At 48.8% G+C, this 26,958-nt stretch overlaps 1 protein-coding gene and 1 pseudogene across 4 annotated transcripts in view; one reads left to right on the top strand and one right to left on the bottom strand.

Annotated features, from left to right (window-relative positions):
- STK24 (serine/threonine kinase 24) overlaps positions 1-26,958 on the top strand; it is a 111,258-nt gene that overhangs the window by 78,630 nt on the left and 5,670 nt on the right. For 3 of the 4 annotated variants that reach the window (XM_081815128.1, XM_081815126.1, XM_081815130.1), the window contains 7 exons: positions 4,224-4,280; positions 9,730-9,838; positions 10,142-10,299; positions 19,553-19,738; positions 22,543-22,688; positions 24,409-24,538; positions 25,670-25,738. In XM_081815128.1, the coding sequence (XP_081671254.1) occupies positions 4,224-4,280; positions 9,730-9,838; positions 10,142-10,299; positions 19,553-19,738; positions 22,543-22,688; positions 24,409-24,538; positions 25,670-25,738 (855 nt within the window). The remainder of the gene's footprint in view (positions 1-4,223; positions 4,281-9,729; positions 9,839-10,141; positions 10,300-19,552; positions 19,739-22,542; positions 22,689-24,408; positions 24,539-25,669; positions 25,739-26,958) is intronic. The other variant, XM_081815129.1, reaches the window with a different exon arrangement.
- Positions 15,236-16,035, bottom strand: LOC102726887 (small ribosomal subunit protein eS1 pseudogene; annotated as a pseudogene).

Here is a 26,958-nt window from a genome sequence, read left to right as displayed (position 1 = left end):
ATTCTTGTTTTAAGAATGTTTCTGATTTATTTTTCTCAGAGTGCCCCACAAGTCATGATTTGGAAGGTTTTATGAGGGCCGTGATTCCACGTCTGGGCAGTGACAGCGCTCGGTCACTAGGTCACCGAGGACAGGTCAAGTGTGTCCCTCGAGCCAGACCATCCTTGTCAGACAGTCTTGCCTCAGGCTTGTAGGGCAATAATTTTTTTTTTTCCATTCCAGTGTGGAATGTGTATGAATCATTGTTCCAGATTTTATGTTGCTCAGACACTCCCATGCAGGGAGATACTATTTAGTAACTTGTTAATTGGGCTGTTCTGGTTTTACTGGGTTATTTGAAGGCATTTATGGGTGATGATGTTGATAAAGCTAATAGCACTTTGTGTGTGTTTGGTACCTTGAACTTCGCAAAGCGCTTCCACGTTCTTGATCTCGTTATATTGTCAGTTGAACTTGGCGGTTTAGAAGCAGATTATTACCATCTTTTTATGGATGAGGAACTCGAAGCTCGGCTGTCTCGCAGTGAGTAAGTGACAAGGGTGTGCAGCAGCTCTGCTGAGGAGGAGGGCGTGAGTGCTCAGCACTGGTGGCCCAGTGATAACTTGAAGCTTTTCGACGTAGGTCGTGTAGTTGCAGGGGTTTTCAGTGGGGGCGGTTCTGGCCCCCAGAAGACACGGTGATGTCTGGAGACCTTGTCGGTGATCAGGACTGGGGGTATGTTACTGACATCTAGTGGGGAGAGGGCCAGGAATGCTGCTCAGCACCCACCCATGCACAGGGTAGCCCCTTGACAGCGGAGCCTCCCCTGGCCTCAAATGTCAGTGCTGAGGATGAGAAAGCCTGACGCAAAAGCCCGTCCTACACTCTCCCCAGCTCATCCATTTACTCCCTCGTGAACATTTGCTTTAGGATCCATGGTGGTAGAACTTTCTCGGAATCCTGACTCGTGGCCAGTGTAAGAGACCTTCCCTGTCTTGTGTTGTGCGTGCGTCCTGCCTGGGAGGTGGGATGGTGCCCGCAGGTGTGTTCCTGATGGCGCACAGGTTATGTGTCTCCAGATCCCATGATCTGTCCCTTCGCCCTCTTCCCGGTTTTCATAGCATCTCTGTCCTCATCCAGGTTGGGAGATAGGCAGAGTTTATTCCTAGCACCCTTGCCTTTTGGTGGGAAAGAAACCAACAGCTGGGGTTATAGTTCGGGAATTCTAGCTAGGAGAGGGAGGAGCAAAGCAGAACCCAGAGCTTTTAGGGCTCATCGGGACCATGGTGGGAGAGTCAGCCTATAGAAAGGGAGAGAATGATTGAGTACAGAGGATTGGGGCTGTGGAGGAGGATGAGTGTTCAAGGGAAGGTGGCAGATCGAGTGATGGCATCAGTGATGGGACTGGGGGTTGCTGGTGGAAGGGGGTGGGGGGGACAGAGAACACTGTTGGCAGGCTCTTCTTGGACAGAGGATGAGACAGACCTCGTTCTCTGAGGCAGGAGGAAGAGTGAGGACAGACGTTTGGGCCTGGTGGACCGAGCAGGGAGGGGGATACCCTGGGTGCGTGTCCTCAGGGGAGCTGCCCTGTGAGCTGTGACGCACACGGGACAGGGTGGCCAGGACATCTCGTGGCTGGGGGAGTAGCTGTGCGGGGGCTGGTGGGCTTTGGAGCTCGGTGCATCCTGGGGGCAGGGGTGGGGAGGGTGGGGATGAGAGCAGGGCGAGTGGGCACCTGCGAGCAAGGGGCTGCTTCACCAAGACAGAGTCGGGAATTCGTACTGCAATTTAGTGCGAGCTATCGGTTATTTTAAAACAAGTGTGTATTTTGTTTTGTTTTGTTTTTAAAGAGAAAGGAGATTCACTCTTGCTCCATGAATGACCTGTGGATACCTTCGTCCACCTGTCCAAACTTGTCGTCCCCCTTCCACCTCCTCTTCCCGGAGCTCCCTGTCAGTAGATGGCGATGCCCGATGTCCATCTGAGCAAGGCCACGTCTGGAAGTGACCTTGACTCCCTGGATACCTCCAGGCCCCGTCACTCCTGCCTCGCCAGCGGCTCCCAATGACACCACAGCCACGGCACCTCTCCATGGGCTCTGCAGGAGCCTGTAACTACTCTCTGGCTCCTTTTCCACCCACATCCAGGGCTTACTCCAAAGCGGGCATCTGCTCTGCTGCCCTTCACTGACTGTTAGGGGGAGTCTGAGATGTTTAGCGCGGGCTGCAAGATCGGCCTCTGGCACACCGTGGAGGTCACTCTGCACCAGGGCGCCCTCCCCTCCGTACCTTCCCTCCAGTAGGTCCTTGGTGTCCCCTCTTCCCAGCCTCACAGCTTCGTTTCTGCTGGGTCAGCACCAAGACAAAGGGAACGGGAATAGAAATGTAAAGTTCCAAGTTTTTAATAGAAAACGAATTTAAGAGTTCCCGTGTTATCCAAAATGGTATTGGTCGTTTCTCTGGAATAATTTATTTCTGTCAGACAGGATGCTTTTGGAATGCCTAGAAGGAGAAACACAGACATTTCTCCAGGAGCAGGGACTCTGGAGGTCTACCTGGCATTGGGCTCGTTTACAAAATGGAAGGAAGGTCAGAGAATAGTCTTTCTGGTGGGAAGTTCTCTTGAAATCAGAACGACGGGGTGAGTACACCTGTTCAGAGCAGGTGTCCATGACTGGGTGGTTACTGAGGGGGTAAAATGTTTGTATCTAGAAGGTGGATCCCAAACACATCATTTCAGGCTTCTGTGCCCTGTCCAGTCTCTGCTGAAATTGTCTTTGTTGTACTAGACGTCAAGGGCATTTGAAAGCTTGAGAACGTGTTCTCCATGCAGTAAAACTTGGACTGTTTAGAATATCATAGAATCGACTCTGGATGTCAGAATTTATTTGAAATTTTACAAGGATTGTATTTTACAAATGTGGTATGTATCATTGCCTCTCTGAAGCGAGTATATGGTCCTTGACCACAGTGCACGGTAATGAGCTCGATGGTGCTGGACACTGTCCCCAGGCACTTAGTTTGCTGTTGGTGGGAAACACAGACAAGTGAATCTAAAATGAACCGCAGACCAGTGGTTGCTAAAGTAAAAGTTTGCACAGGGTGTAGGGGAGGGAAGCAGGGGAGGGTTTTCCCGACTTCTGCTGAAGCGGAAGGGCTCGCTTCCACCCTGAAGGGGCCAGAGAGCTCTTTCCGTGCCTACTACAGCTAGTGTAAGGGATTGAGTTAGTAACGAAGCCTGCCGCTGTTAAGTGCATCCATGCACACCAGGGTGTGGCGGGTCGCCCAGCCCCAGTGACACTCACGGGTTACTCACCACCAGTAGCTGTGACGCGCATCCACGTCACTGGTTGTCGATCTTGCCTGCTTGCTGTGGGCCGGGCACTTGGTTAGGTCAGAAGCTTGGAGAGGAAACAACTCCCTGAATCCCTCAGGTGAGGGGTCAGGACCCCAGGCCTGGTCTGGCTCATCCCTGAGTGCTCCCTCCCTGAGCACAGGGCGGAGGTTTGCTTGCTTGCTGCTTGGTTTTCAGGGGAGTATCACTTTGGGATTTGTGTTTAAAACAAGAGCTCTGGAAGTCATGGAGCTGAGTGGTTTCAGGAGAGACGAAGGGAAAAGACACAGAGTGGACACTGGTGAGGACACAAAGTCAAGACTTGGGCTAGGGCCTGCTCTTCCCTGAAAACTGTGGTGCTTTGGGGCTGTTGGAAATGGGCTGCCTTTCTACGAAACAAGGGGGCGGATGAAAGGCTGCACTGCTGTCCCCCCCCGGGAGCGTCCCCTTCCGTCAGCTTGCAGGGAGTGCTGACCTGCCCCGGCGCCTCCTGGCTGACACCTGGCGGGGGACGATGACACACATGTGTGACCGCTGCTGGCCCTGTGATGGGCTTTGGGGACTGGTTCCCAAACCCAGCTGTTCCTGAGGATCACTGACTGAAGTTTGAAAGGGGAAGGCGCCGCGCCCCCCCACCCCCAGTCCCCGTTCTTCAGAGATTCTGGTTCAGCAGGTCCAGAACATGCTGCCTCCAAGCGTCTGACGGAGGCCGGCACAAGCCGTGAAAGCCCACCGATGTCGTGGTGGCTTTTCCTGCAAGGGACTCACTTGCACACGCTTTTCTTGCTGTTACATATTTGTGAACATTTTCAGTTCCAAAATAACAGTGGGAAAAAAAAAACCCTGAGATTGTTTAAATTTTTTTCTGGTTTTGTTTTTTAAAAATAATTTCCCTCTTTTTGTTTCTGTAGGACACTAAATTGTGGATAATAATGGAATACCTTGGTGGAGGCTCCGCACTAGATCTTGTAAGTATTCCCCCCCCCAATGCCTAAATATGCATCAAAGTTCTTCTCAGTAATAATTCTGTTTTTATCCACTTGTGTTTCCCTTTTCAGTTGTATGAAAAGGGGACCAAAATATTCCTTATAATATCTGTTTCTAACAATATTACTGAAAATTATAGTTTTCCTTTTTATTTTTAAAGATTTATTTTAGAGAGAAAGCGTGCACGAATGGGGGGAGGGCAGAGGGAGAGAATCTCCAGCAGACTCCCCACTGAGTGCAGAGCCCTACAGGGGACTGGATCCCATGACCCTGTGATCATGACCTGAGCCAAAACCAAGAGTTGGACGCTCAACTGACTGAGCCCCCCAGGTGCCGCTAGTTCTACTTTTGAAACCAGGTTTGCTCAAGTTTCCTGGGAAGCCAGTGAATTCATTCATAGAAGCCGTGAAGGATTCTGCCTGTCATTGTCTTACTTAACAGTTTGGTAGCTTGTCTTCCAAACTGGTTTTGGAACTGAGATCCCATTATTGTTTCCCATTTCAGATAGTAGCTTGGCTTCCAAAATATGCACGTATCCAAAATATGTAACGTGACTAATTAGAATCAGGACTTTTAAAACTTACTTGATTTCAGGAGTAAGATGGGCAGGCAGTGTGTGATTGCAGGACGGTGTCACCCATCGGAGCCGTGGTCAGGCCAGGCGGGGGTGTGCACTTCTGTTTCTCTTCATGCTGGTGCTTGCGGTGCATTTGATGGTGGAGCTGGGCCCACCCCGGGGTCTTGTCTCCTACCTGGCTTGGGCCTGTTGTGCCAGTCCACGAGCGAGCTAGTGGAAGGTAGCGAGGGGCTGACCTCAGAGCCACAGTCTGCAGCTTGCTGCTCTTGGTAAAACATGGCTGCATGTTGGCTTCTGGCCAGATGCTTACAATAACCAGTGAATCATAAGCATTGCTTAAATTGTCCTAGAAACACAGTATATGCAGAACAAATTTTTAAAAACTCACACAGTTGTTTAACAGTTGACGTCTTGTCCCCACGGTGGTTACACAGTGAAATCAGTGTACTCAGCACTCTTTTCCTACCTGTCCTGGAAGGGCTGGCTTTGGGGTCAGTGGTAGTTTCTGGGACAGGCCTCATCTGTCACTTTCATGTTAGAATGGCCCAGCAGACCATCGTCAGGATGATGGGCCTGCAGTTTTCACTGCTCCTCAGAGTGGTTGCTAGAAGAAGCCCATGTGTTTTAGTGGTTGTAGTCTTAACACAGATTTTATCCACTAAGGAAAGAGTGCCCTTTGGTTAAAAGGAGAGTCCTTTCTCACAGTGGGAGTAGCAGTTAGTAGTTTTTTGGGGGGAAGGTAAACCTCTAAAACCTTACGTATCTCTAAAAGTATTACGTACCCAATTTTAAAATAGCACATAATGTTATAAACCATAAAAGCAATTAGTCAAAGTAGTGTTCAAAGGGAAATTTCAAGGAAAAATTTAATACAGTATCAACAATTGTATTAAAATGAGAAGAGCAACAGAACAGCTGGATAAATTTCGTGACTTGCTTTGCATCTTTTCCATAAATATACACATGACACAAAGAGCTTTTCATTTTTTTTTTAAAGATTTTTATTTATTTATTTGACAGACACAGCGAGAACAGGGAACACAAGCAAGGGGGAGAGGGAGAGGGAGAAGCAGGCTTCCCGCCGAGCAGGGAGCCCGATGTGGGGCTCGATCCCAGGACCCTGGGACCATGACCTGAGCCGAAGGCAGACGCTTAACGACTGAGCCACCCAGGCGCCCCAAGAGCTTTTCATTTTTGACTGTTTTGGGAAATGCTACAGGAATATAGAAAATAATCTCATTTTGGGTAATTAGATTGACTGTTACCCTGAGTGCATCTCTTCTGTGGCACACATGACGTTGTTTGCCGGGACGCTCTCCTCCAACACTGAGCCCTTCAGAGAAGAAGCTGTAGTCTCTCAGTGCTCTGGTTTATTCATTCTTAATGCCACAGTAATTTATTTAGTGGCAACTGTCGTTGGAGCTTTGAAGTCTGTGAAATTTTAGACATTACAATTGGAAGGAGGTATAGAACTCTCCACTTAAAAAAAAAAAAATCTCGTGTGGTATCAGTCCGAGCAAACTGCCATCCACCGTCCACATTAATGGCTCTCCTGATAAGAACCAGGCATCCTTTTTTGGACATCCCTAATCATTTCATTTTAATTGAGGAGCAAATGGAGACGCTCAGAGGTTGGGTGTCCCAGCTAGCAAATAGAGCTGGACTTTGGACCTCGTTGTGCCCAGCTGCAAAGCCGATGGCCTTCCGTGGCCCCACACTGTCCTTCCCATCCCTCTGACTTCTGACTTCGTTGTATCTTTCTTATGTCCCCTTGCTATTGGCCTGTCCCCAGCCTGCAAAGATGAGGGCGCGTTAATAGGAGACAAGAATTATTTTTGAATGTTGAAAACTATTAGGATTATTTTGTGAGAGTCTGTTATTTTATAAAAGATTTTAAGAATGGGAATATCGTTGCATATAAAAATTTGTATAACCATGTAACTGAATATATGGATTTGGGGCATTTTTCTGAAAAATTAACCTTGCTTTTATTGAATGTCTCCCCAGTAAGACGCATAGTGCTAATATGTGTACGTGTGACTTTGGAGGAGCCCCACGCGTCGGGGCCCACGCAGGGAAAGGTGACCAGGTGTGCCTTGTTCAGAGAGGGCCATGCCATCCCCTCGAGCATGTAGATCTTGCTGGCTCTTTCTTCATCTTTTCCGCTCTAGATTCATTTTTTCTCTTCATGTACTCAGTCACTGACATAGCTTGGGCTACCATGGCAAATTACAATGGACCGGGGGCTTAACCAACAAACATTTATTTCTCACAGTCCTGGAGGCTGGGAAGTCCAAGGTCAAGGCATGGGCAGATCTGGTGTCTCGTGAGGCTCGCTTCCTGGCTTGTAGGTGGCGTCTTGCATCCTTGCATGAGGGAGAGCAGAGAGCCCCAGAGCGAGCGCCCTGGCCTCTCCTTGATACGGGCACTAATCCTGTTCGTGAGAACTTCACACACATGATCTGATCACCGTCCGGAGGCTCCACCTCCTAAAACCATCACATTGGGTGGTAGGTTTTCAACATTGGCATTTTCGGTGGTGGGGTCGGCACAGCAGTTCAGTCCCTAACAGAATGAAACCTGTCTAAAGTTCCAGTCTGTTCAGAGGTAGTCGGCTGTCTCTCTCTAACCCCTCCGCATTCTTGGCCATAAGCATGTTGAAGTATGGTGTGCAGATTTTGTTTTTCGCTTTTTCCCTCTGCATTGTCGTTACCAGGTCTTTTTACTTAGGCTCTTAGGCAGTGGTTGGATTCCTCGCATTGAATCTTAAGGACACGGTGGCCTGGGATGGGAAGATGGCCACCCTCCTTCGGCCAACATTGCCTTTTGACCACGTCTGGTAATTTGGAGGGGGGCTTGCTTTTCATTCTGGAATCAAGGTTCCACATGGAGGCCGGCTCCAGGTGGGGATGGGAGACAAAGACACAGAAGTGCCTGGATATTCTCCGGTGGGAAGTGGGGTGTTGTGGTTGCAGGTAGTAGGGAGCTGTCTGGGGGTGAGAGTGCTTTCTCAGGCCTCTGCCACCGTGCCCTTTGAAGTAGCAGTGGTGTCCGTGTCGGAGCTCAGGACAGCTGCAAGCCTGATCCCCTCTTGCCGTTTTATACATTTGGAGGTGGCCCGAGAGAGGAAAGTGACTTTGCCCCAGGGTGAAGATGGTTGGCTTCCAGACCAGCTCGAGAATCCTAGTCTGCAGGATGGCATATAGGTAAATCTTGGGCTCCGCGGATAAGACAGATCAAAGGACACAACTGGAAGGCTTCATTAACTTCAACTTTGGAATTCACATAGATCTGCTTTTTGTGACTCACTGAGGGGCTGTCCCACGCTTGGACTTTCCAGTCCTGTTGTCTGGGCACGGGCCTGCCTCTCTCTGGAGGAAGATGAACTAATGCTGTTGCAGAGTGTGTCCCTTGGAGCTTTCTTTTCCTCTTGCCTGGTGTTGGATCCTTTTTGACTTTTAAAAAAAAATGCAGCTGATACCTTTAACCTGTTATTTGAGCAGCAAAAGATGGGATCTGGCATGAAGAATAGTATTAGACACTATACGTATAGCTTAGTTTTGTTTTAATTTCTACACCCAATGTGGGGCTTGAACCCACAACCCCAAGATCAAGAGTCACATGCTCTTGCGACTGAGCCAGCCAGGCGCCCCCAATATAGCTGAGTTATTAAGAGCCACGAATGTTAGAGTAAAATAGGCGTATATTTTATTTTGAATGCATACATGTGAGTGTGCTCGATCTGTTGGTGTTTTTTTTCTGTTTGTTTTGTTTTAGTTTGAAAGATGATAATGAATACATTGAAATAAAATGTTCCTAGGATCCCCATAGAAGCCCTAGAAGGTGCTGTGAGGAAATGCTGGGTTCTGGTTTGAAAGCCACGTGTAAATAATTTCTCAGGTTCTGTCTACTTCCAGGGTGCCCTGACTTAGGAGTGTAGTAGGGGTTGTGCAGTTGAAGGCTTGGTAACCTAAAACGTGGTGGATTTCAGGTGTGTCTGCTACATGTCAGGCGCTGTTCCAGCCGCTGGAAGTTTTTGCAGTGAACAAGGCAGAAGGAAATCCCCCTGGCACGGAGCCGTATTCTGCTGAGAGGAGAGAGTCCATTAAACTGTGTGTCGGAGAGGGCTAGAAGGAGAAGAAAGCCAGCTGGGGTGGATCGGGAGGCTCGCAGTGAGGATCAGCAGCAGACAGCCAGAGTCGGAAGGATCTGTAGGGACTAGCTCAGTCGGTTCTGCAGGAGAATGCCAGGGATGGCCTCGGCATCTCGCTGAGAAGGAGCCGTGCTCCCTGAAGCGGTCACTCGATCAGGCGGAGCTGTCTGACAGACTTCAAAATGAATATGCAACATGGTTTAGCAATGAGATGGCCTGTTGGTTAATGTTAGGCCACGCTGCTCTTGTAGTGTCCCCCGAACAGTGTCTCGGTTGACCCGGGAACAAAGACTTCTGCAAAGTCTTCTTCCCTGCTGCTTTCTTTACTTGGGCAGGGGGGCGTCCTTTCAGGAGGTTTTAATTGTTAGGCAAAATGTCTCTTTGGGACTGAAGAAGTTTTTAGGTTTTAATCTTTACCATGTAACATGTGCCTGTTCTATCATCTCAGACTACTTCTAATATGATCATTTAAGGGGTGCTTGGATGACTCAGTCGGTTAAGCGTCTGCCTTCGGCTCGGGTCGTGATGTCAGGGTCCTGGGATCGAGCCCCGCATCGGGCTCCCTGCTCAGCAGGAAGCCTGCTTCTCCCTCTCCCTCTCCCCCAGCTCATGTTCTCTCTCTCTGTCTCTCAAATAAATAAATCTTTTTTAAAAATTAATATGACCATTTAAGTAACACTAATCATTCTTTTCTTACTAGTTAGAACCTGGCCCTTTAGATGAGACTCAGATTGCTACCATATTAAGAGAAATACTGAAAGGACTTGATTATTTGCATTCGGAGAAGAAGATTCATAGAGATATTAAAGGTAAGAAAACCTCTTGCTCGTATTCCTCTGAAGTCCTAAGGCTTCGTGTTCATGGGAACGTGCAGTGGAGTTTAGCTGGTACGTCTCTCCTCGAGGGAGGTTCTCCTGCGTGTGTTTGGAGAGAGCCTTCGACATGCCTCGGGTGGGGGTGGCTTTCAGGGGGATCTCCCCAAAAGCGTACCTTTGGTGCCTGCTCTTGTTGAGCACGTGATCTGGCGGGAGGACGCGCGTGTTCCCGGAGCGAGAACGGGTGGAACCACACTGCGAATAACGTCAGGAGGCGTCTCCGGTTTTATTTCACAGCTGCCAATGTTCTGCTCTCTGAGCACGGCGAGGTGAAGCTGGCCGATTTCGGGGTGGCGGGCCAGCTGACGGATACCCAGATAAAAAGGAATACCTTCGTGGGCACCCCTTTCTGGATGGCACCCGAGGTCATTAAACAGTCAGCCTACGACTCAAAGGTAAGGCCCGGCTCTTCACGTCCGCTGGCTCTAGGGGCTTGTCCTCTTTTGCTTCATCCTTACAGCTTTTCCAGTGCAGTGAAGCGAGTTCCTTGAAGTAGGACATAACGGCAGTTCTCTCAGACCTTGGTTAAAAACAGGCTTCAGCTCTCCCTGCTGCATCATTTAATGTCCTTTATCTATCCAGCCCACAGTTGATGAGGTTTTTAGCTTAAACACTGTGTGCCTGATGGTGATGGGCAACACTGGGAAGGAGCACATTGGGAGGTGGGTGTGGAGGAACAGAGGACCACGATGGCCAGACAGGAACGGGTTCGGGCCTGCTGAGACGTCTAGGTGGAGGCACATGGGCGTGTGGGTCCACAGAGAGGGGTGGGAGGTTGTCCCGTGTAGAGGTGGTGCTCGGAGCCTGAGTGGTGTGGATGACGGAAGGGGACCCTGGGCAGAACTCTGAGCAATATTTCGGGGACAGGCAGAGAAAGAGGGTCCCACAAAAGAAGTGGAGAGTCCGCAAAAATATAAGACCAGAATCTGGAAAGAATATGCTTTTATTGATTGCCAGATTGTTCCTCTCATTATTTTTAAATCTCAGGATCGTTATTCCGAGAGGCTCCTTCCCAACATGAGGCAAACCATAATTCCTCTTTTCTACCGTTTTTACCTGTCATACATTGTACTCTCCCAATTTTTCCTGGGTTCTCTTTTCCCCGGTGCCTTCACCTTTTTTTGTCTTTGTCCTTGTCTTCGTCTTCGTCGTCGTCGTCTTTGTTTTTTTTTTTTTTTAAGATTTATTTATTAAAGATTTTATTTATTTGAGAGAGACAGACAGACAGTGACAGAGAGCGCACAGGTGGGGAGGAGAGGGAGAAGCAGACTCCCCGCTGAGCAGGGACATGGGGCTCCATCCCAGGACCCTGGGATCATGACCTGAGCCGAAGGCAGACGCTTAACTGACTGAGCCACCCAGGCGCCCCTGATTGATTGATTGATTGATTGATTAATTATTTATATATATATATACATATATATGGCACACAGCACACTCTCGCACTCAGGAACAGGGGGCGGAGAGACGGGGAGAGAATCCTCAAGCAGACTTCCTGCTGAGCATGGAGCCCTGTTTGGGGCTCGGTCTCATGACCCTGAGATCGTGACCTGAGCTGAAACCAAGAGTCGGACATTCAACCAAGTGAGCCACCCAGGCGCCCCCTTCAGCTTCTTAAACTAATTAGTATAGACTAAAACACCTAGGGACCCTGCCTCAGGAATCTCTGATTTAACTCCCCTCTCCCCGCAGACTGCTCATTCTCAGATTGTACCTTCACACGGTCCACAGAGAATTGGCTCTTCTGAACCAGCAGTTTCTAGGCAAATATTTAACTCACATACATTTACAAGCCAGGTGTTGTTTCCTCTTTCTAAAGGGGAATCTTCTCCGTCTGCAGTAGCCTTCCCACCTCGTGAAGCACAGCACCCGGAGCACGGAGTAGCCTTGCCTCCAGCCCTCAGGGCGCCATTGTGGGTCCGCAGCTGTTGAACGAGCCCATGTGGTACCAGAGTCGCAGGCGTCCCTGTGCTAACATGGCAGAGACGGACCTGGCTCTCTCACTTTTGAGTTGTCGTGGCGGCTGTGACTGTCCTCGTCCTCCCCATGGCCTTGGTGGCCGTGGCCCAAAGGTGACTGTTGAGTTCTCAGCCCCCAGTGCGATAGAGCTGTGTAGTCTTCATTTGCTTGTTGCTTGTTTAGCGTGCTGCCCTGTGTGAGGGGTCACCTCCAGAACAATCTCTGCAGCCACTTCTGTTGGGGTGCTATCATTTTAGGACTTGACAGGAACTTTTGTGTTCAGTCCTTTCTCTTTATTTTAGGCTGAGGCCCGTTTATCAGAGTTTGTAGATTGAGATTTTGGAAGGCACTAGAATCCACATTTATGAACTCCTCTGATGACCTTGCACTGATTACTCTCCTCTCTTCCTAGTAAATGAGCTGCTCAGCCACGGTGCTTGTGAATCCGGATTCAGATCTTCTATTTTCAGGATTAAACGGCTCACTTGATAGCTCGCTTGACCTTCCCTTTCCCGTCCGTCTTCCTCCTTGGGGGCTGCTCTGGATGTTTGCCCAAGATGTGGCCTCTAGCAGGGGAGATTTTCCTGCATCGTAAGGCTTGGCCACCTTTTCCCCTGGAGTTTTGTCAAGATCAGAACACTCGAATCCTATCAGTAGGTGTTGCAGTGTTTTTCTTAGGTAGATTTAAAGGCGCTCTCTCCAGCTCAGGGGGTGCACACTTGGTCGGGGAGCGTGAAAAGGTATGCCACTCTTCTCACTGACCTTTAACTATACCTCTTTCTATGGCCTACGTCAAAAGCTAAATCTTTCACTTGCCTGGGTCACATTCAACACCTCTTAACTGGAAATCATGTGCAAAAATTATGTTGATGTGAAGTTTGCTTCCCAGGTTTGTTGACGCAGGAGGTGTGGAAAGTGCAGATAAGGCTGATGTCCACGTCTGAGTCTGGGGCCTTGGGGATGAAGTGACATTAGTTCCCTGCCATTAGGTGTGGCTCTGGGCTAGCAGCTTTTGTCACAAAGGGACTGTTTCTGCATTTGCTTTGTGGATATCCTTCTAGCGCCTGCCTCCCTTCTCAGAGGCTTGCCTGGCAGGGCCGTAGGTGCCCTTGGAGGGGGGGCATTGTGGTTACTGTGGTCTCCTGATACACAAATGTATTTGGCTTCTTTCCAGTTGCCCTTTCCATTCTTTTCCTTAGGTGTCCATCCAGACATTTGCCCCATTAGTCTTTGCATTCCATTAAGATTCTTTTACCATTGTTAGGACCCCTTGCTCCCATCATACTCATTTTTGGTACACTCAGTGATTTTCAAAGGAAGGTCAGGTTGGCGTAAGGCTAGAATGCCCCTGCCTCACTAGCATCCTCATCTTACTGAACCAAAGGGAATGTAAGCCTTAGTTTTATGTACGTCTAGAACCTTGTTTAATGAAATGACCTCTTAAAGCAGTATCTTTGACCCCTTGTCATTTGTCCAGACTCCTTAGGTGTCCTGAAGTGTTTGTACATAAAGGGCATCTTACGTTGGTCTCAGTTCTTCATCTAAACACAGCATTACTAGATCATGATTGTCCATATGTCTTTTTTTTTTTTAAAGATTTTATTTATTTATTTGACAGAGAGAGAGACAGCGAGAGCAGGAACACAAGCAGGGGGAGTGGGAGAGGGAGAAGCAGGCTTCCCGCCGAGCAGGGAGCCCGATGTGGGACTCGATCCCAGGACCCTGGGATCATGACCTGAGCCAAAGACAGACGCTTAACGACTGAGCCACCCAGGCACCCTGATTGTCCATATGTCTTAAGAGCCTTCATTATTACTATTATTTTTAAGGTGAAGCAGGATAGCTTGGTTTATTTGAAGAAGTCTTGAGACTTTGAAGATGGTGCCACGGGAGATAACTGCTCTCCCACAAAGGAGCGTTTGCATTCCACACCTGAGCAGGGTCTTGGCTGAAGATTGTTAATCTTTCCCCCCCGCTCTTCTTTCTTTGCAAGGTTATTACGATGGTGTGTTAGCAAATGGATTGGAATTGTCCCTGTTCGGTGTCTGTTTCTCTGTATTCATGCATTTGGTTATTGCTGTAGTTGGGCCTGATGCTCAGTAATTTACATCTTCAGTGAGTGATCGCAGTACTGGGTGGCTCTAGCAGGGAGCGGAGAGGGCAGGGGAGCTCAGTGCGGAATGTCAGAGCGAGCTGGGGAAGGCTGCATGGCCATGGGGCTTTGCAGTTTGCGGCCCCTCCAAGATGAGGGAGGCATGGATGTTCAGACCCCAGCCTGGTGTGGGAATGCAGTGACATTTGTATTTGGATTGTAGATTGTGGTGAAGAACGTGGAAGGAGATGAGGCCAGAGAAACTGACTTGCCTGGTGACTGAAATACCCCGTAGACACTGAGAAGCCAGTGTCAGTGTTCTCTTGTAAATAACTTTTTTCCCTTTTTTGGTCTCAAAAGCAGTACATACTCTTTAATCTGGAGAATGCTGGAAAAAAGGAGATAAAAAAAGAAAAACATCTGTAGACCTACCACCCCAGCACAGGCTAAGCTATTTTGGTGTCCAGTCATCTCTGAAATAACTGTTTGCAGTCTAAACCATGGTGAAAAATGGAAATAGGTGATATGTTGATGGAAAAAAATGAGATTATTAAAGATAAATGAAGATCGGCGGTAGTAGCCTGCCAATTTTTGGAATCTGTGTGGTTAGCCTGTCCACGGCAGCCTGTGACTGGCCTCCCTGTCCCCCGGGCTGGGCCCGCTGCCCACCCCCTCCTCCCACTCCCCCCGGTCCCTGCACAGGATCAGGAATTACCCACAGACCCAGCTGTGAGTGATGAGCCCTGGGGGTTGCAGGCAGGATGTGAGTGGGAAAAACATGCAGCTAAGAGATTAACGGTAGGCTTTATTTTAGCACGTAGTAATGATTGGGACTTTTCTGATCAACCACGTATTGCTATTTAGTGCTGAAATGATATTTATTTATACCTCTGTGTGCTGCGTATAAACGTGTTCTTCAGTACTGCATTTAATTAAGTAAATAGTTTCTATCCATTTTGAGCTATGTTCTGACTAGATATATATAACTGATTTGGGATTCTTGTTCCTTTTCTTTCTTTTTTTTAAAGAAAAGATTTTCTTTTATTAACCATCTGTAACACTTTCATCCAGGTCACTACAGCTTAAAATAGATCACTGCCCTTTCCCAGCTATTTAGTAACTAAGAGCAGTGGATAAAATCTATACACTAGTTCAGAAAAGTTCACATCCCCATCAGTTCTGAACATTTGATTCACCAAGCTTAGATTATTTAAAAAAGAAGGATCAGAAATTAAACATCACAAATGAGATTTTTTTTTGTCACATTAAATGTCTGAATTTTAAACAGATTCTTGGATTGGTGGTTCATATCCATTGGCTCATTCAACTTGAGCATGGTCTTCCCAGTAGCTTTTCCAGAATTACTTACTGCCTTCACCACAAAGCGCCATGAGCTTTCCTAATTCAAAGTTGGGCTTTTTCAGCATTTTTACTTTTCTAACATAGACATCATGGAGTGGATAAATGGACTGACAATGACAAGCCTTTTCTATGTCTTTTGTGATGCTGTCTGGAATCAATGTATTGACCACTTCTTTCAGGTCATTTGTCTGCACATCTTGGGCCATGATTTCTATCATCGTTTTCTGAATTTAGCAGACTTGTTGGTGATGAGCATAAGAGGTCTTCTGAGTCTGATTGTTGCATTTTTTAGCAAAACCAACACAAAATAGACAAAGCAAATAACCATCGGTAGTCTTGACATCGACATGAGCTTCGATCATGGTCTGCCTTGTTTTTTGACTGTGGAGCACATTTTGTCACGGATAAGATCCATGCCATGGAAATTAGGCAGTTTTTGTCTTGAATGTCCTCAGTAATTAGCTTGAATTTTCCAAATTCACCTTCGTCATTCTGCAGATCAGCAAAGCTCACTTCAAAAACACAACCCTTGGGGAATCGGATGTGACTTTGATTCCTTTGAGTTCCCATGACTAGTGTTTTTCCAGTATTTTTTATGTTGAACATAGCTGGTGCTTTCACGTCATACCAATCTTTTCTTAGAAAATGGATCGACCACTTTCTTCTTGGCTCCCTTTTTGCCACCTTTCCTAAGGCACTGGTTCTTCCCAGCCTCCATGGTGCTGCTCAGGAAGCCAAAAGGCAGGATTCTTGGGTTTTTTTCCCTCCTCCTCCTCTTGATTATAGAGCCTTGACTGTGGTTCCTTTTAGAATATTTTCTGCACGTAAATTTTTTATACCACTTACATCGTGTTGTATCTGCAGATTTGTAGCCAGCTTACTTTTACTTAATAGGATATTGCAAGGATCTAGAATGTTGTCTGTTAGTAAAAAACCCCTCCCCGAGAAGAGTCGCTGATCATCAGTACCGGAGAACTCCATGTTGTCACTTAGGAGCATGCTACTAGAACTGTCCATGTAGGAGAAAAAGTCTGTTTGCAGATGTATATCTATAGTATAGAGATAGAGGATTATATCTCTAACCCTATATAAGGGCAGGTGCCCTTAAAACTTTTGACTTGGGCTTATATTGAAAACCACTGTTTTCTCTCAATATCTCATTTCATGGTTTTCCCAGATGGCATAAAACACGTCTCTTCTTCTACCTCAATTTTAATTGTTTTGGAAAATAACTGCCCTTCCCCCACATAACTTTTATTTTAAAACCTAGACACGTGTTTCCATCTGATGCCGTATTTCCTAAGTACAGTAATAGACAAACTCCGTTATATCTGTGATTCTCTACCAATGTCATTGAATATGCGGGATTTCAGTAAATGTGTTAGCGCATCATCATTCTTCTAAGCTTTAGTGGAAGTAATGCTGCAATGGAATATTTTTGGCAGCGTACACCATTTTCTAAATCTAAAATTATTTATTTAGGATAGATTCCTAGAAGAGGAATTTATTGGTTTTAACAAGCTTGGATGTTTTTATGGCTTCATTTGACATTGCATCCATCAAGTTTTCCACATTAGTCAGCAGGATGTGCGATGTCTCGAGAGGGAGTCTCCAGGCAGGAAGACACTTAGGAGCCCCCCAGAGAAGCCCCAGGGAGAGAGGATAGCTCTGAACTCAGCCACGGGCAGGAGGGACAGGGGGTGACCAGGTGCCGAGAGGCCAGGAGCCACACACCTGGCCTGGCTGATGTAGGAGGATCCAGAGAGGAACTGACGAGCTGGTGCGACACACAGGCTCCTGGCTCGGCTGCCTGGCAGGATGGCACATGTTTTACCATGACGAGGCTGTACTGGCCGACCCTCCCCGGGGGAAGCAGGAGGGCGATGTCCGAGCCTCTCCTCTGAAGACCGTGGCCGTGTCTTGGGGGTGGGGCTGGGAAGGCTGCTTCGTGTTCCGGCTGCTGGCCCATACTGGCATGTGGAAGCAGCTGCAGGTCCTTGAAACCTTGGGCCTGTCTGCTGCTTGTCCCGCCGGGAGCCTGGTCCACAGCCCTTGGAGCTCTGAGGGAAATGAGCGTATGCACATCTGGAGAGAGGCTGCCAGCAAACACCATCGTGGGCCTGGCTTTCTAATTAGGGAATTTGTAAGTGCTTGTGGGATGCTTGGGGGTCGAGAGGTTGTCCGTCAGGGGTGCCCAGCAGCAGGCTCTGCATAGAGCAGAGAGCAGCAGTTCTCTGGAAGTCCAGGAAGACTGGAGCAGGCTGCCGGAAGGGAGGAGAACCTGTTGTGTAAAGAGCCACTGACACACGAGGGCTGCGCATTCTCGGTTCCTGTATCCCTCCCTCCCTGTAACCACACCCCTGCTCCCATCCACCTGCTCCTGCCGGTACAGATGCTCGCCTGCCGAGCATCCCCCCTTCCTCCTCCTCGGCGCACGGGCTCTGGGATCCGTCACGTTTTTACTGATTTTAAAAGTAATACACACGTAAGCTAAAGCAGAGTCTAAGCTGCCAAGGGAAGGGAAACGGGAATAGGACTCCTGATGCTGGTTCTTCCAGTCTGATCCCTTTCGTGCAAAGAATTCAGAACAAGCCTTGCTGACAGACCTGTTTTCACTGAGGACAGAAGAAACACAGAGTGTGTGGTAGGCACCGACCCCACGGGCTGCCGGGCAGGGAGACAGCAGCGAGCGTCTCTTCCACTCACTAGGGTTGCGAGACCACAACAGGTGTTGAAGGTCGGAAAAGTCTGGGTCCCGCCGTGACCTGAACGGTGTCTCAGCCTTTCATTGCTTTGCTGTAGAGTGAGCCTGAGGGATCTAGTAGGTTCTGACTTTCGACAGGTTTCCTGCGCACAGTGACCAGAGCAGAAAAGTTGTGCAAGGTGGGCTTCGTGTGGATCCTAATTCCAATAAACCAACCGTGACAATATTTTTTTGAAGAGTTGAGAAAATTTAACTATTACAACATATTAAATTATTAAGTTAAAAATTATTACTAATTTTAGGTCTTGCTAGGTAGTACAGAAACCTTACTGACAAGCTGAGGTAGTCGGGAAAATGTCACGCTGTCTTTGACTTACTTTTAAATACACCGTGGCAAAGAATAGACAAAACCCATATGGCAAATTGTTAATCATTAACTTCATGTTAATTCTATTATTATTCTCCTCTATTAATATTCTGTTACTATTCTCCACTTCTGTGTGTGTTTGAACATTTCCGGAAGAAACCCATTTTAAGTTCTGGGCACTCTGTGAGGTACCTTGCTCAACCACCCTGGTATTATTCCCATTTTGCAGATGAGGGAACTAGGCTTACAGGTTAGATTTTTTTTTTTTTTTTAAGATTTTATTTATTTATTTTAGAGCACATGCGAGAGAGCATGGGTCAGGGGAGGGGTGGTGGGGGAGGGAGGGGCTGGATCTCACAACCCTGACACCACGACCTGGGTTGAAACCAAGAATTGGACCCCTAACTGACTGAGCCACCTAGGCGCCCTGGTGAGATATTTTGTCTCATGTCGTAAGACTTTGGTCGTAGAACTGGCATTTAAACTCAAGTCTCTGAGACCAGTGTGCCTGCTTTCAACCTCACAGCTGGGCTTGGTTGTAAGCTGGCTTGATGGGGGATGAGTCTCAAACACCTCTCTATTCCAGACGTGCCCTCTCTGCTCACTTCTAGTTAACTATCCCATCACTCCAGGGATTTAAATTACCGTGGAGTGCCTCATACTTCCAGTGGTAAATGGGAGATGAGTAATTGTAAAAGCCGCCTTCAGTGCAGAGCTAGAAGATATTCTGTATATTAAATTTTCTCCTGTGTGTTTCCTCTTTTGAAATCATATCAAATCCTTATCTTTTTTGTTTTCACTTAAAAATAACTATCTTTTGGGGCGCCTGGGTGGCTCAGTCGTTAAGCGTCTGCCTGCGGCTCGGGTCATGATCCCAGGGTCCTGGGATCGAGCCCCACATCGGGCTCCCTGCTCCATGGGGAGCCTGCTTCTCCCTCTCCCACTCCCTCTGCTTGTGTTCCCCTCTCCCACTCCCTCTGCTTGTGTTCCCCTCTCTCGCTATGTCTCTCTCTGTCAAATAAATAAATAAAATCTTTAAAAAAAAAGTAATTATCTTTTTTAAAACCTTAGAAGTACGTGGAGATGTATTTCTTCTTTCTAAGAAGTACATTTACTTGAATTTATTTCTTTTTGGTATCTCTAAAAATGCTTTTGTTGTTGCAGGCAGACATCTGGTCCCTGGGCATAACAGCCATCGAGCTCGCAAAAGGGGAGCCCCCTCATTCCGAGCTGCATCCCATGAAGGTTTTATTCCTCATTCCAAAGAACAACCCCCCCACGCTGGAAGGAAACTACAGCAAACCCCTCAAGGAGTTTGTTGAAGCCTGTTTGAATAAGGAGCCAAGCTTTGTGAGTTTCTTGAGCTCGGGGTGGGCGTCTCTTTCTGTGTGGCCAGACTTGGTCTAGGCCCATCTCATTGGAATTTCTTTAGTCACTCTTACCATAGTCATCACTGTCCTCAAGATCTCGTTATGTTTTGTTTTTTCTTTGGGGGGATGGCTGGGGGCAAAGGGAGAGGGTGAAGCAGATTCCCTGCTGAGTGGGGAGCCTGACTTGGGGCTCCATCCTAGGACCCCGAGATCATGACCTAAGCTGAAGGCAGACACTTAACTGACTGAGCCACCCAGGCACCCTGCTGAAGTTTTTATTGTTTTTTTTTTTTTTTTTTTTAAATATTTTATTTATTTGACAGATAGAGACACAGTGAGAGAGGGAACACAAGCAGGGGGAGTGGGAGAGGGAGAAGCAGGCTTCCCGCGGAGCAGGGAGCCCGATGTGGGGCTCGATCCCAGGACCCTGAGATCACGACCTGAGCCGAAGGCAGATGCTTAACGACTGAGCCACCCAGGCGCCCCTGTTTTATCTTTTAAGAAACAAATCTAGGGCGCCTGGGTGGCTCAGTTGGTTAAGCGACTGCCTTCGGCTCAGGTCGTGATCCTGGAGTCCCGGGATCGAGTCCCGCATCGGGCTCCCTGCTCGGCGAGGAGCCTGCTTCTCCCTCTGACCCTGCCCCCTCTCATGTACTCTCTCTCATTCTCGCTCTCTCAAATAAATAAATAAATCTTAAAAAAAAAAAAAAAAAAGAAACAGAAATCTACTTATTTTCTAGCATCTCATACCTCATTGAGCCTGAAGATTGTTCTCTTTAATATTACATGTGGAATCGTAAATTTTTAATATTTATAGTGAAAGGTCAGGCTATTTTTAGCCATTTTTAGTAATTGCAAAGTATGGCCAGAAAAATAATGGCTGAATATGTCTTTAAAGTAGATGTTTTCACATTCTTCTTGGCATGTGTTAGGAAAGAAAAGACAAATAAAAAAATATAAATGAACCACCCACCTTGCCCTCCTGCCCCTTCCTTTTACTCTTGTTTGTGTATAATTGACTCCAGTAGAACCATGTGGCAGGAGCCCGGTATAGCTTGAGCCAAATTCCCTCTCTGAATCAGGACACATCTTTGAAAGTTATCTCTGTATTTTGGTGTTACGTATAGCACCCTATGTCCTTGGTTTGTTTCTGAATCTTCTAGCAGCGTTGGCTGAAGCCCAAGCTGAATCCCCTTTTTAATGAACTCTTACCTAAAAATGGGTGACTGATTTTACAAGAACACCATGGTTTTCTTTTCTTTTTTTTTTTTTTTTTTTTAAGATTTTATTTATTTATTTGACAGAGAGAGAGAGAGAGAGAACAAGTAGGCAGAGAGGCAGGCAGAGGGAGAGGGAGAAGCAGGCTCCCCACTGAGCAGGGAGCCCGATGCGGGGCTCGATCCCAGGACCCCGGGATCATGACCTGAGCAGAAGGCAGTGGCTTAACCGACTGAGCCACCCAGGTGCCCGAACACCATGGTTTTCTAATATGATGCCAGTTTTGGTTAAGTTTTGGTAAAGGCATGAAATGGGGGATGCAGCATTTTCTGCGAACCTCTAGGGGACGTGGCCTGAGCTCACCAAGTCCGCGCTTTATTAACGCATCAGGCGTCGGGGGGTGAGGGCTGTTGTTCTGTCTGTCCACGATGCTCTGAACTTTGTGTTATGATGTGAGTTCCCGGCCACGGTGCGTAGGCTAGAAGCACCCAAGAAGATATACCCAGACGTGTACACATCTTCCCATTAAAAACGGATTTCTAGTATCCACATCCTTGCCCAGTGCACACATCTCCACTCCTACCCTGACCCCAAGCACACTGAGGAAAAGGGGGAGAAACGGAGACTCTGAGCACTTCTGAGATGCTTGGAGTTTCACGGGGAGTGAGACATCACCTGAGGTGACCCAGGTTTTCTATAAGCTTGAATTTGAGAAACACGGCTGGCTCTCGTGAATAACGCTTTAGTAAGTGGGAACTTAGTCTCTCTGGTAGTGGTTGTGTGTTCCTGTCTGCCCTCGTTTGGGCTACGCCCGGTCTCCTTGGGAAGTTGCTCCCTGTAACTGGGTTTGCCATCCGCGAGGGGAAGGCAGTTGCCAACGTCAGAGTATGCTGTGCGGCTGTGGCCACGTGGAGCCCAGGACCTGGGTGAGGTCCTCACCGCAATCCCAGGGAAAGACACTGGGGAAGCCCGCATTTCCAAGTGGGGGAAGCTGATGAGTAAGAGCACTCGGGTACTCTTTCAGCATCAAAGAAAAGGGTATTTCTTGGCTTCTTTCTAGTTCCCTCTAGATGTATCCCAATTAACATCGATCTATTTTGGGGGGTGGAGCCAAGTAGTAATGTAGAAAGTTAACAGAGTAACACAGGACATGTTTTCTCTCTTGTTAGCATTTGTAATAAAATTTTTTTAAAAACCAGGAGGTATAGTTTAGCTGTCTTGAATGATCTCTGAAATTCTCTGACACATTTTCTGTGTCAATGCCTCTTTCCGGGGAAAGGTTTTTTGCTTTTGTTGGGTGGTTACCTGTAATGTGTTACGGACTGCATTAGATACCAAATGCCACGTCCACACGGTACTTGGGTTCCCACCCATGGGTGCTGGATGACTACTGTTTGAATCATGGCTTTTGTTAGGGAAACAGACTTTGAAGCAGAACTCGATCTTTACATCTTAGCGTGGGTGTTTGACTTTTTGAGGCCAAAGTGTTTCCTTTGGGGGTAGAAGCAGGTGGAACGCAGGGAACTTCATCTCTTACTTTGTTTTGTTTGGCGGTTTGTTTTTCAGAGACCCACCGCTAAGGAGTTACTGAAGCACAAGTTTATAATACGCAATGCAAAGAAAACATCCTACTTGACTGAGCTCATCGACAGGTACAAGAGATGGAAGGCCGAGCAGAGCCACGAAGACTCCGGCTCTGAAGACTCAGACACGTAAGTCCGCTCCACCTGGGCGTGCAGGACAGGTGTGACCTGGGCCGGGCCCCCGCGGGCGGGCGGGCGGCCTGGGAGCCCTGTGCATGGGTCACATTCGCGTTTGTTCTCTCTTATTTGGGGTGTGGTTTTTTGTTGTTACTTCTGGATTTCTTTGTTAATTTGTTTTTAGATAATCCAGGTTGATGGTGATTTTTATGTCAGTATGGGACAATTTGGGGGCCTTTTTAGCCTCTTTTTGTTGCTAGTGGAGTCTCCAAGAAAAATCTTTGTGGTGGAACGGTCCATAAAGAACTAGACCTGGTCTCCTTTTCCTTTTCTTTCTCTTGCCCTTAAAATATCGGTCAGATGTAACAGCTTTAAATGTATTTTTTTTTAACTCCACAAATGCACGTTTTTGCGATTCTGTGTTGTGCTGGGGTTGATGCTGGGGTTGTAACAGAACAGTAACAGAAGTTACTTGCTAAAAACTGGTATCAAGTTAAGCATTTTGGAATCCAGTCAGCCAAAGAGATGGATGAGGTCTCGGAGCCGCTTTGGCGTGTGGGGGTGGGGAAAGCGGGGCCACCTGCTCTGACGTGGAGGATGGTGTCACGAATAGAAGTGTTCCGATCTGTGTAGCACCTCTTCTGTTCTCCTTCACACTCAGCTAGAAGTCCAAGTCAACCACCAGCCTAGGTCTACACGCCAGGCTGGTTGAATCAGAATTTCTGGGGCTGAGACCTAAGTGTTCCGGGGTCCCCAGGAACCAAGAGTGAGATCATGACATGGAGAGATGAGGGTGGTAGCAGTGGGGACGAAAGATGCACAGGCAGCCTGGAGAGGCAGCTGGTCAGGGCGGGGAGGAGGCTGGGGCTCGGGAGGCTGAGTTGGGGGTGGGACATGTTTGAGTTGCGGACAAGACATCCGGGACGGTGTGTCCAGTGTAGAGTGGCACCGAGGTTTGCAGTTCAGGCGAGGCACGTGGGCAGCTGTTGGGGATTTCGGGTTGTCGTGCTGTAAACGGTCATTGGAGCCATGAGAATGAACACGGTCACCCAGAGCATCTCTGCAGAGTGCGAAGGACCGATGCCAGGAAATGCCAGCGTCGGGAATGGACCTGTGGACGGCCCAAGTCAGGGCCGATCTGGGTGCAGGGACTGGAGGGGGGAGGAGCAAGAACATCGAGCTCAGGGCTTAAGCGGGTGAAGGACTGCGCAGGAACCCCGTCCGGTGGCGTGCAGGGGGTCGGCGGCCTTGGTCGTAGCAGTTGCAGGGCCAGGGTTGGCTTCGGGGTGAGGGGAAGGTAGGCGGAGGCAGTGAGTGTGGTGGACACACCGAGAAACGAGACTGGGCGATGGCTGTAGCTGGAGGGGCCATCGTGTTGTGGGAGCAAAAGGGACGCATGTCGGAGTGTTGAGGGGAAGGAGCCTAAGGGGAGGAGAGGTGACATCTGAGAGCAAGGCCATCAGTGGAGTGGAGGACGGTCGTGGGTCCTGGACGGTGGGGTGGGGCCGCTGGATGCTGGCGCCGGGGGACGTTAGGGAGCCTCACAGTGATGGTGCCGGGGGCAGGGTCCCTCTGAACACCCGAGAGGGACTGGAGGGGGTGATGGGTGGGCAACGGGGTGGGAGGTAGGGGTGGGGTGCAGGGGTGGCCGGGCAGGCCTGCGGAGTGCGGGTCTCCTCAGGCACAGGGCTTGTGCGCTCGCTCACGGAGTTCGCCTGATTTCTCTCCAAAGGGAAACGGATACGGACAGCCAGGCCTCTGGAGGCAGCGACTCTGGGGACTGGATCTTCACTATCCGAGAGAAAGATCCAAAGAGTCTTGAGAATGGAGCTCTTCAGCCTTCAGACTTAGAAAGAAATAAGGTAACGCAGGCTCGTTCTTGTCATCCGTTGGTCCCCAGTCACTTGTGTGCGGAGCCTGCTGTTAGGGGGCGGGGCTCCCTTGGGCAGCCTGTTGTGGGATTTCGCTGTCCGGGACAGATGAGACGATCGGGCGTCTGATGATCCAGAGTTGGATCCGCGAATCTGGCCTCGGGTCTGTACCGCAGGGCTGCTTCCTGCTCTGCAGAGCCTGCCCCCCCCCCGCCCGTGGCATTGGCCTTTCCTGATGCTTGCACGTGGAGCGGGGGAGACCTCACCCATGAAGTGACATTCAGTCTCTCTGGACAGAACTCTGTCTGTCTTATATATTGGGGTTACTCATAAAAGATACCAGAATTTTGGGATTAAGTTTTTGTTTAAGGATCTTAAAAGCAAATGTAGTACCTTTGGTACTTACATGGAACTTTATTTTGATTAATTGGTTTTATGCCTATTTAAGTTTATGAAAAAGAGTCGCTTTAAAGCACCGTGGTATAGTTTCTCTCAGGCAGCGTGGACCAGTGGCTGTCCCCTGGTGATCCTGTAAGTCTTGCTTTGATAGGCAGATGGGAGTCATTACAGAGATTGCAAAAGTAGAAAGTAGGCCCCTGTCCTATCATAGTCTCTTGCAACGGCCAGCTTCGAGCTGATTCCATTTCCAGAGTTTCGGTAGTCAAGTCCTGCTACACAGACTGCACAGGGGTGCAATTCGGCATCCCCTGCACCCACACAAGGGCCACTCCCGGGACCTCTTGGGCCTTGGCGCCTGGAGTCCAGACACTGGTTCGCCCAGCTGCATGAGTTTGGCACATCACTGCAAAGGAAACGTTGCAGGCTAGTGAAGGACCGTGAGACAGTCCCATTTAGTGATCACAGCAAATGGGCGGGCACCTGGCCGGCTCAGTCAGTGGGGCATCGACTCTTGATCTCGGGGTTGTGAGTTCAAGTCCCATGCTGGGTGTAGAGAGTACTTAGAAAAATAAAATCTTAAAAAAAAGAAAAGATATCACAGCAAATAGAGAGCATTTCAGACTTTACGTTAGCTAGCATGGTGCATGTCTGAAGTTGCCTGAATTGTTGCAATGTGAATATTAAATACTTAACTTCTGATTTCCTTTTTTTTTCTTCCTTAAGATGAAAGACATCCCAAAGAGGCCTTTCTCTCAGTGTTTATCTACAATTATTTCTCCTCTGTTTGCAGAGGTAAGATACCCAGTTGACTGTGGGGGGGCGGGGCATGATAGGGACATAGTGGGCGGCAGGGTCCTCTTTCTGTGACATGTGGCAGTCGAATTGGGGAGGTTAGAACACGCCGGCTCGGGTAGTTGGAGAGCCGGCGTCATGGTCCCGCGAGGCCAGCTGGGAGCGGGCACTGCCTTCCTGGTGCCGCTCGTGCTCCCCCAGGCACCGTTTGCTGCCCAGCCCCTCCTGGGAAAGGGCTTTGTGTCGCCTCCTTGAGTGCACGGGCCCCGCCCAAGTCCGCCTGTCATCAGGGTGATTTTGAGCTTCCGTTGTACTGCTTTCTACAAAATCCGTTTGGGTGCAGCGTGATTGCTTTGTCTCAGACAAATTTATGCCAGTGTAAAAAGTAGAACTTTATTTTAAAAGAGAAGTCGGATTCTCTGGAGACCTTCTTTGCCCCGTTGTGCCCCCAAAGTTCACCGTAATCCCAGAGAAGTCCCCTTACCAGAGGGCCACCTGGTTCGCAGGTGAGCAGCCTAAGTCACTTGTCATCCGTGTCACCCACGTGCTGGTCCGCCGCTCCTCCTCGGGGGAGCCCGCCCTGCCTCCTGGAGGTACCACTAGGCCTGCTGTATTGTGCGATGTTGGCGAGAATAAATTGTATGAGAATGAAGATTATTCTTCGGTTTGTAGGTGATTTAAAGAGCAGTTGGAGATATCCCCCCTTTTTTTTTTTTTGAGCCCGCCCCCAGTCTGCCTTCAAGGTAATTGAGAATGAGCCACACTAGTCCCTTCTGTTTGTGTGGTGACTCGGAGCTCTCCAGGGGAGGGGCTGTCTCAGGGGATCCTCCTGTCTGAGGTCGGTGGTCCCAGGTGGGAGGTGCCACACAGGCCCCCGCCCCCTGGCTCCATGGGGCCGGAACCTCGGTCTGCCCTTCAGCAGCGCCCCGGGCTGTCCAGGCCGGCTTCATCTGGCGCTCTCGCCCGCCTCGGCCCTCATGAGCTAGCCTGAGGGCCCTGCCTTCCCAGCTGGCAGCCGGGGCCACGCTGGAGCCCTGGGTGTGGAGTTGAAGCCGCGGAGCACGTGGCTTTGTGATGGAAACGGAATGGCGGGTGGGGGGTCCTCTGTGTGGCTCCCTGCTGTTTCCGGGGACCTGCTCTCTTCCTCTCCTGTCCATAAGACACTGTCCTGCTTTTTATTATGTTGTTTGGGAGAGTGGTCCTTCGGGTTTTTGGGATGC

Source organism: Leptonychotes weddellii, chromosome 3, assembly GCF_054177405.1.
Source record: "Leptonychotes weddellii isolate Sample4059 chromosome 3, ASM5417740v2, whole genome shotgun sequence".
Taxonomy (NCBI): Eukaryota; Metazoa; Chordata; class Mammalia; order Carnivora; family Phocidae; genus Leptonychotes; species Leptonychotes weddellii.
The sequence above is the reverse complement of the archived record's forward strand: the minus strand, read 5'-3'. Positions and strand labels throughout refer to the sequence as shown.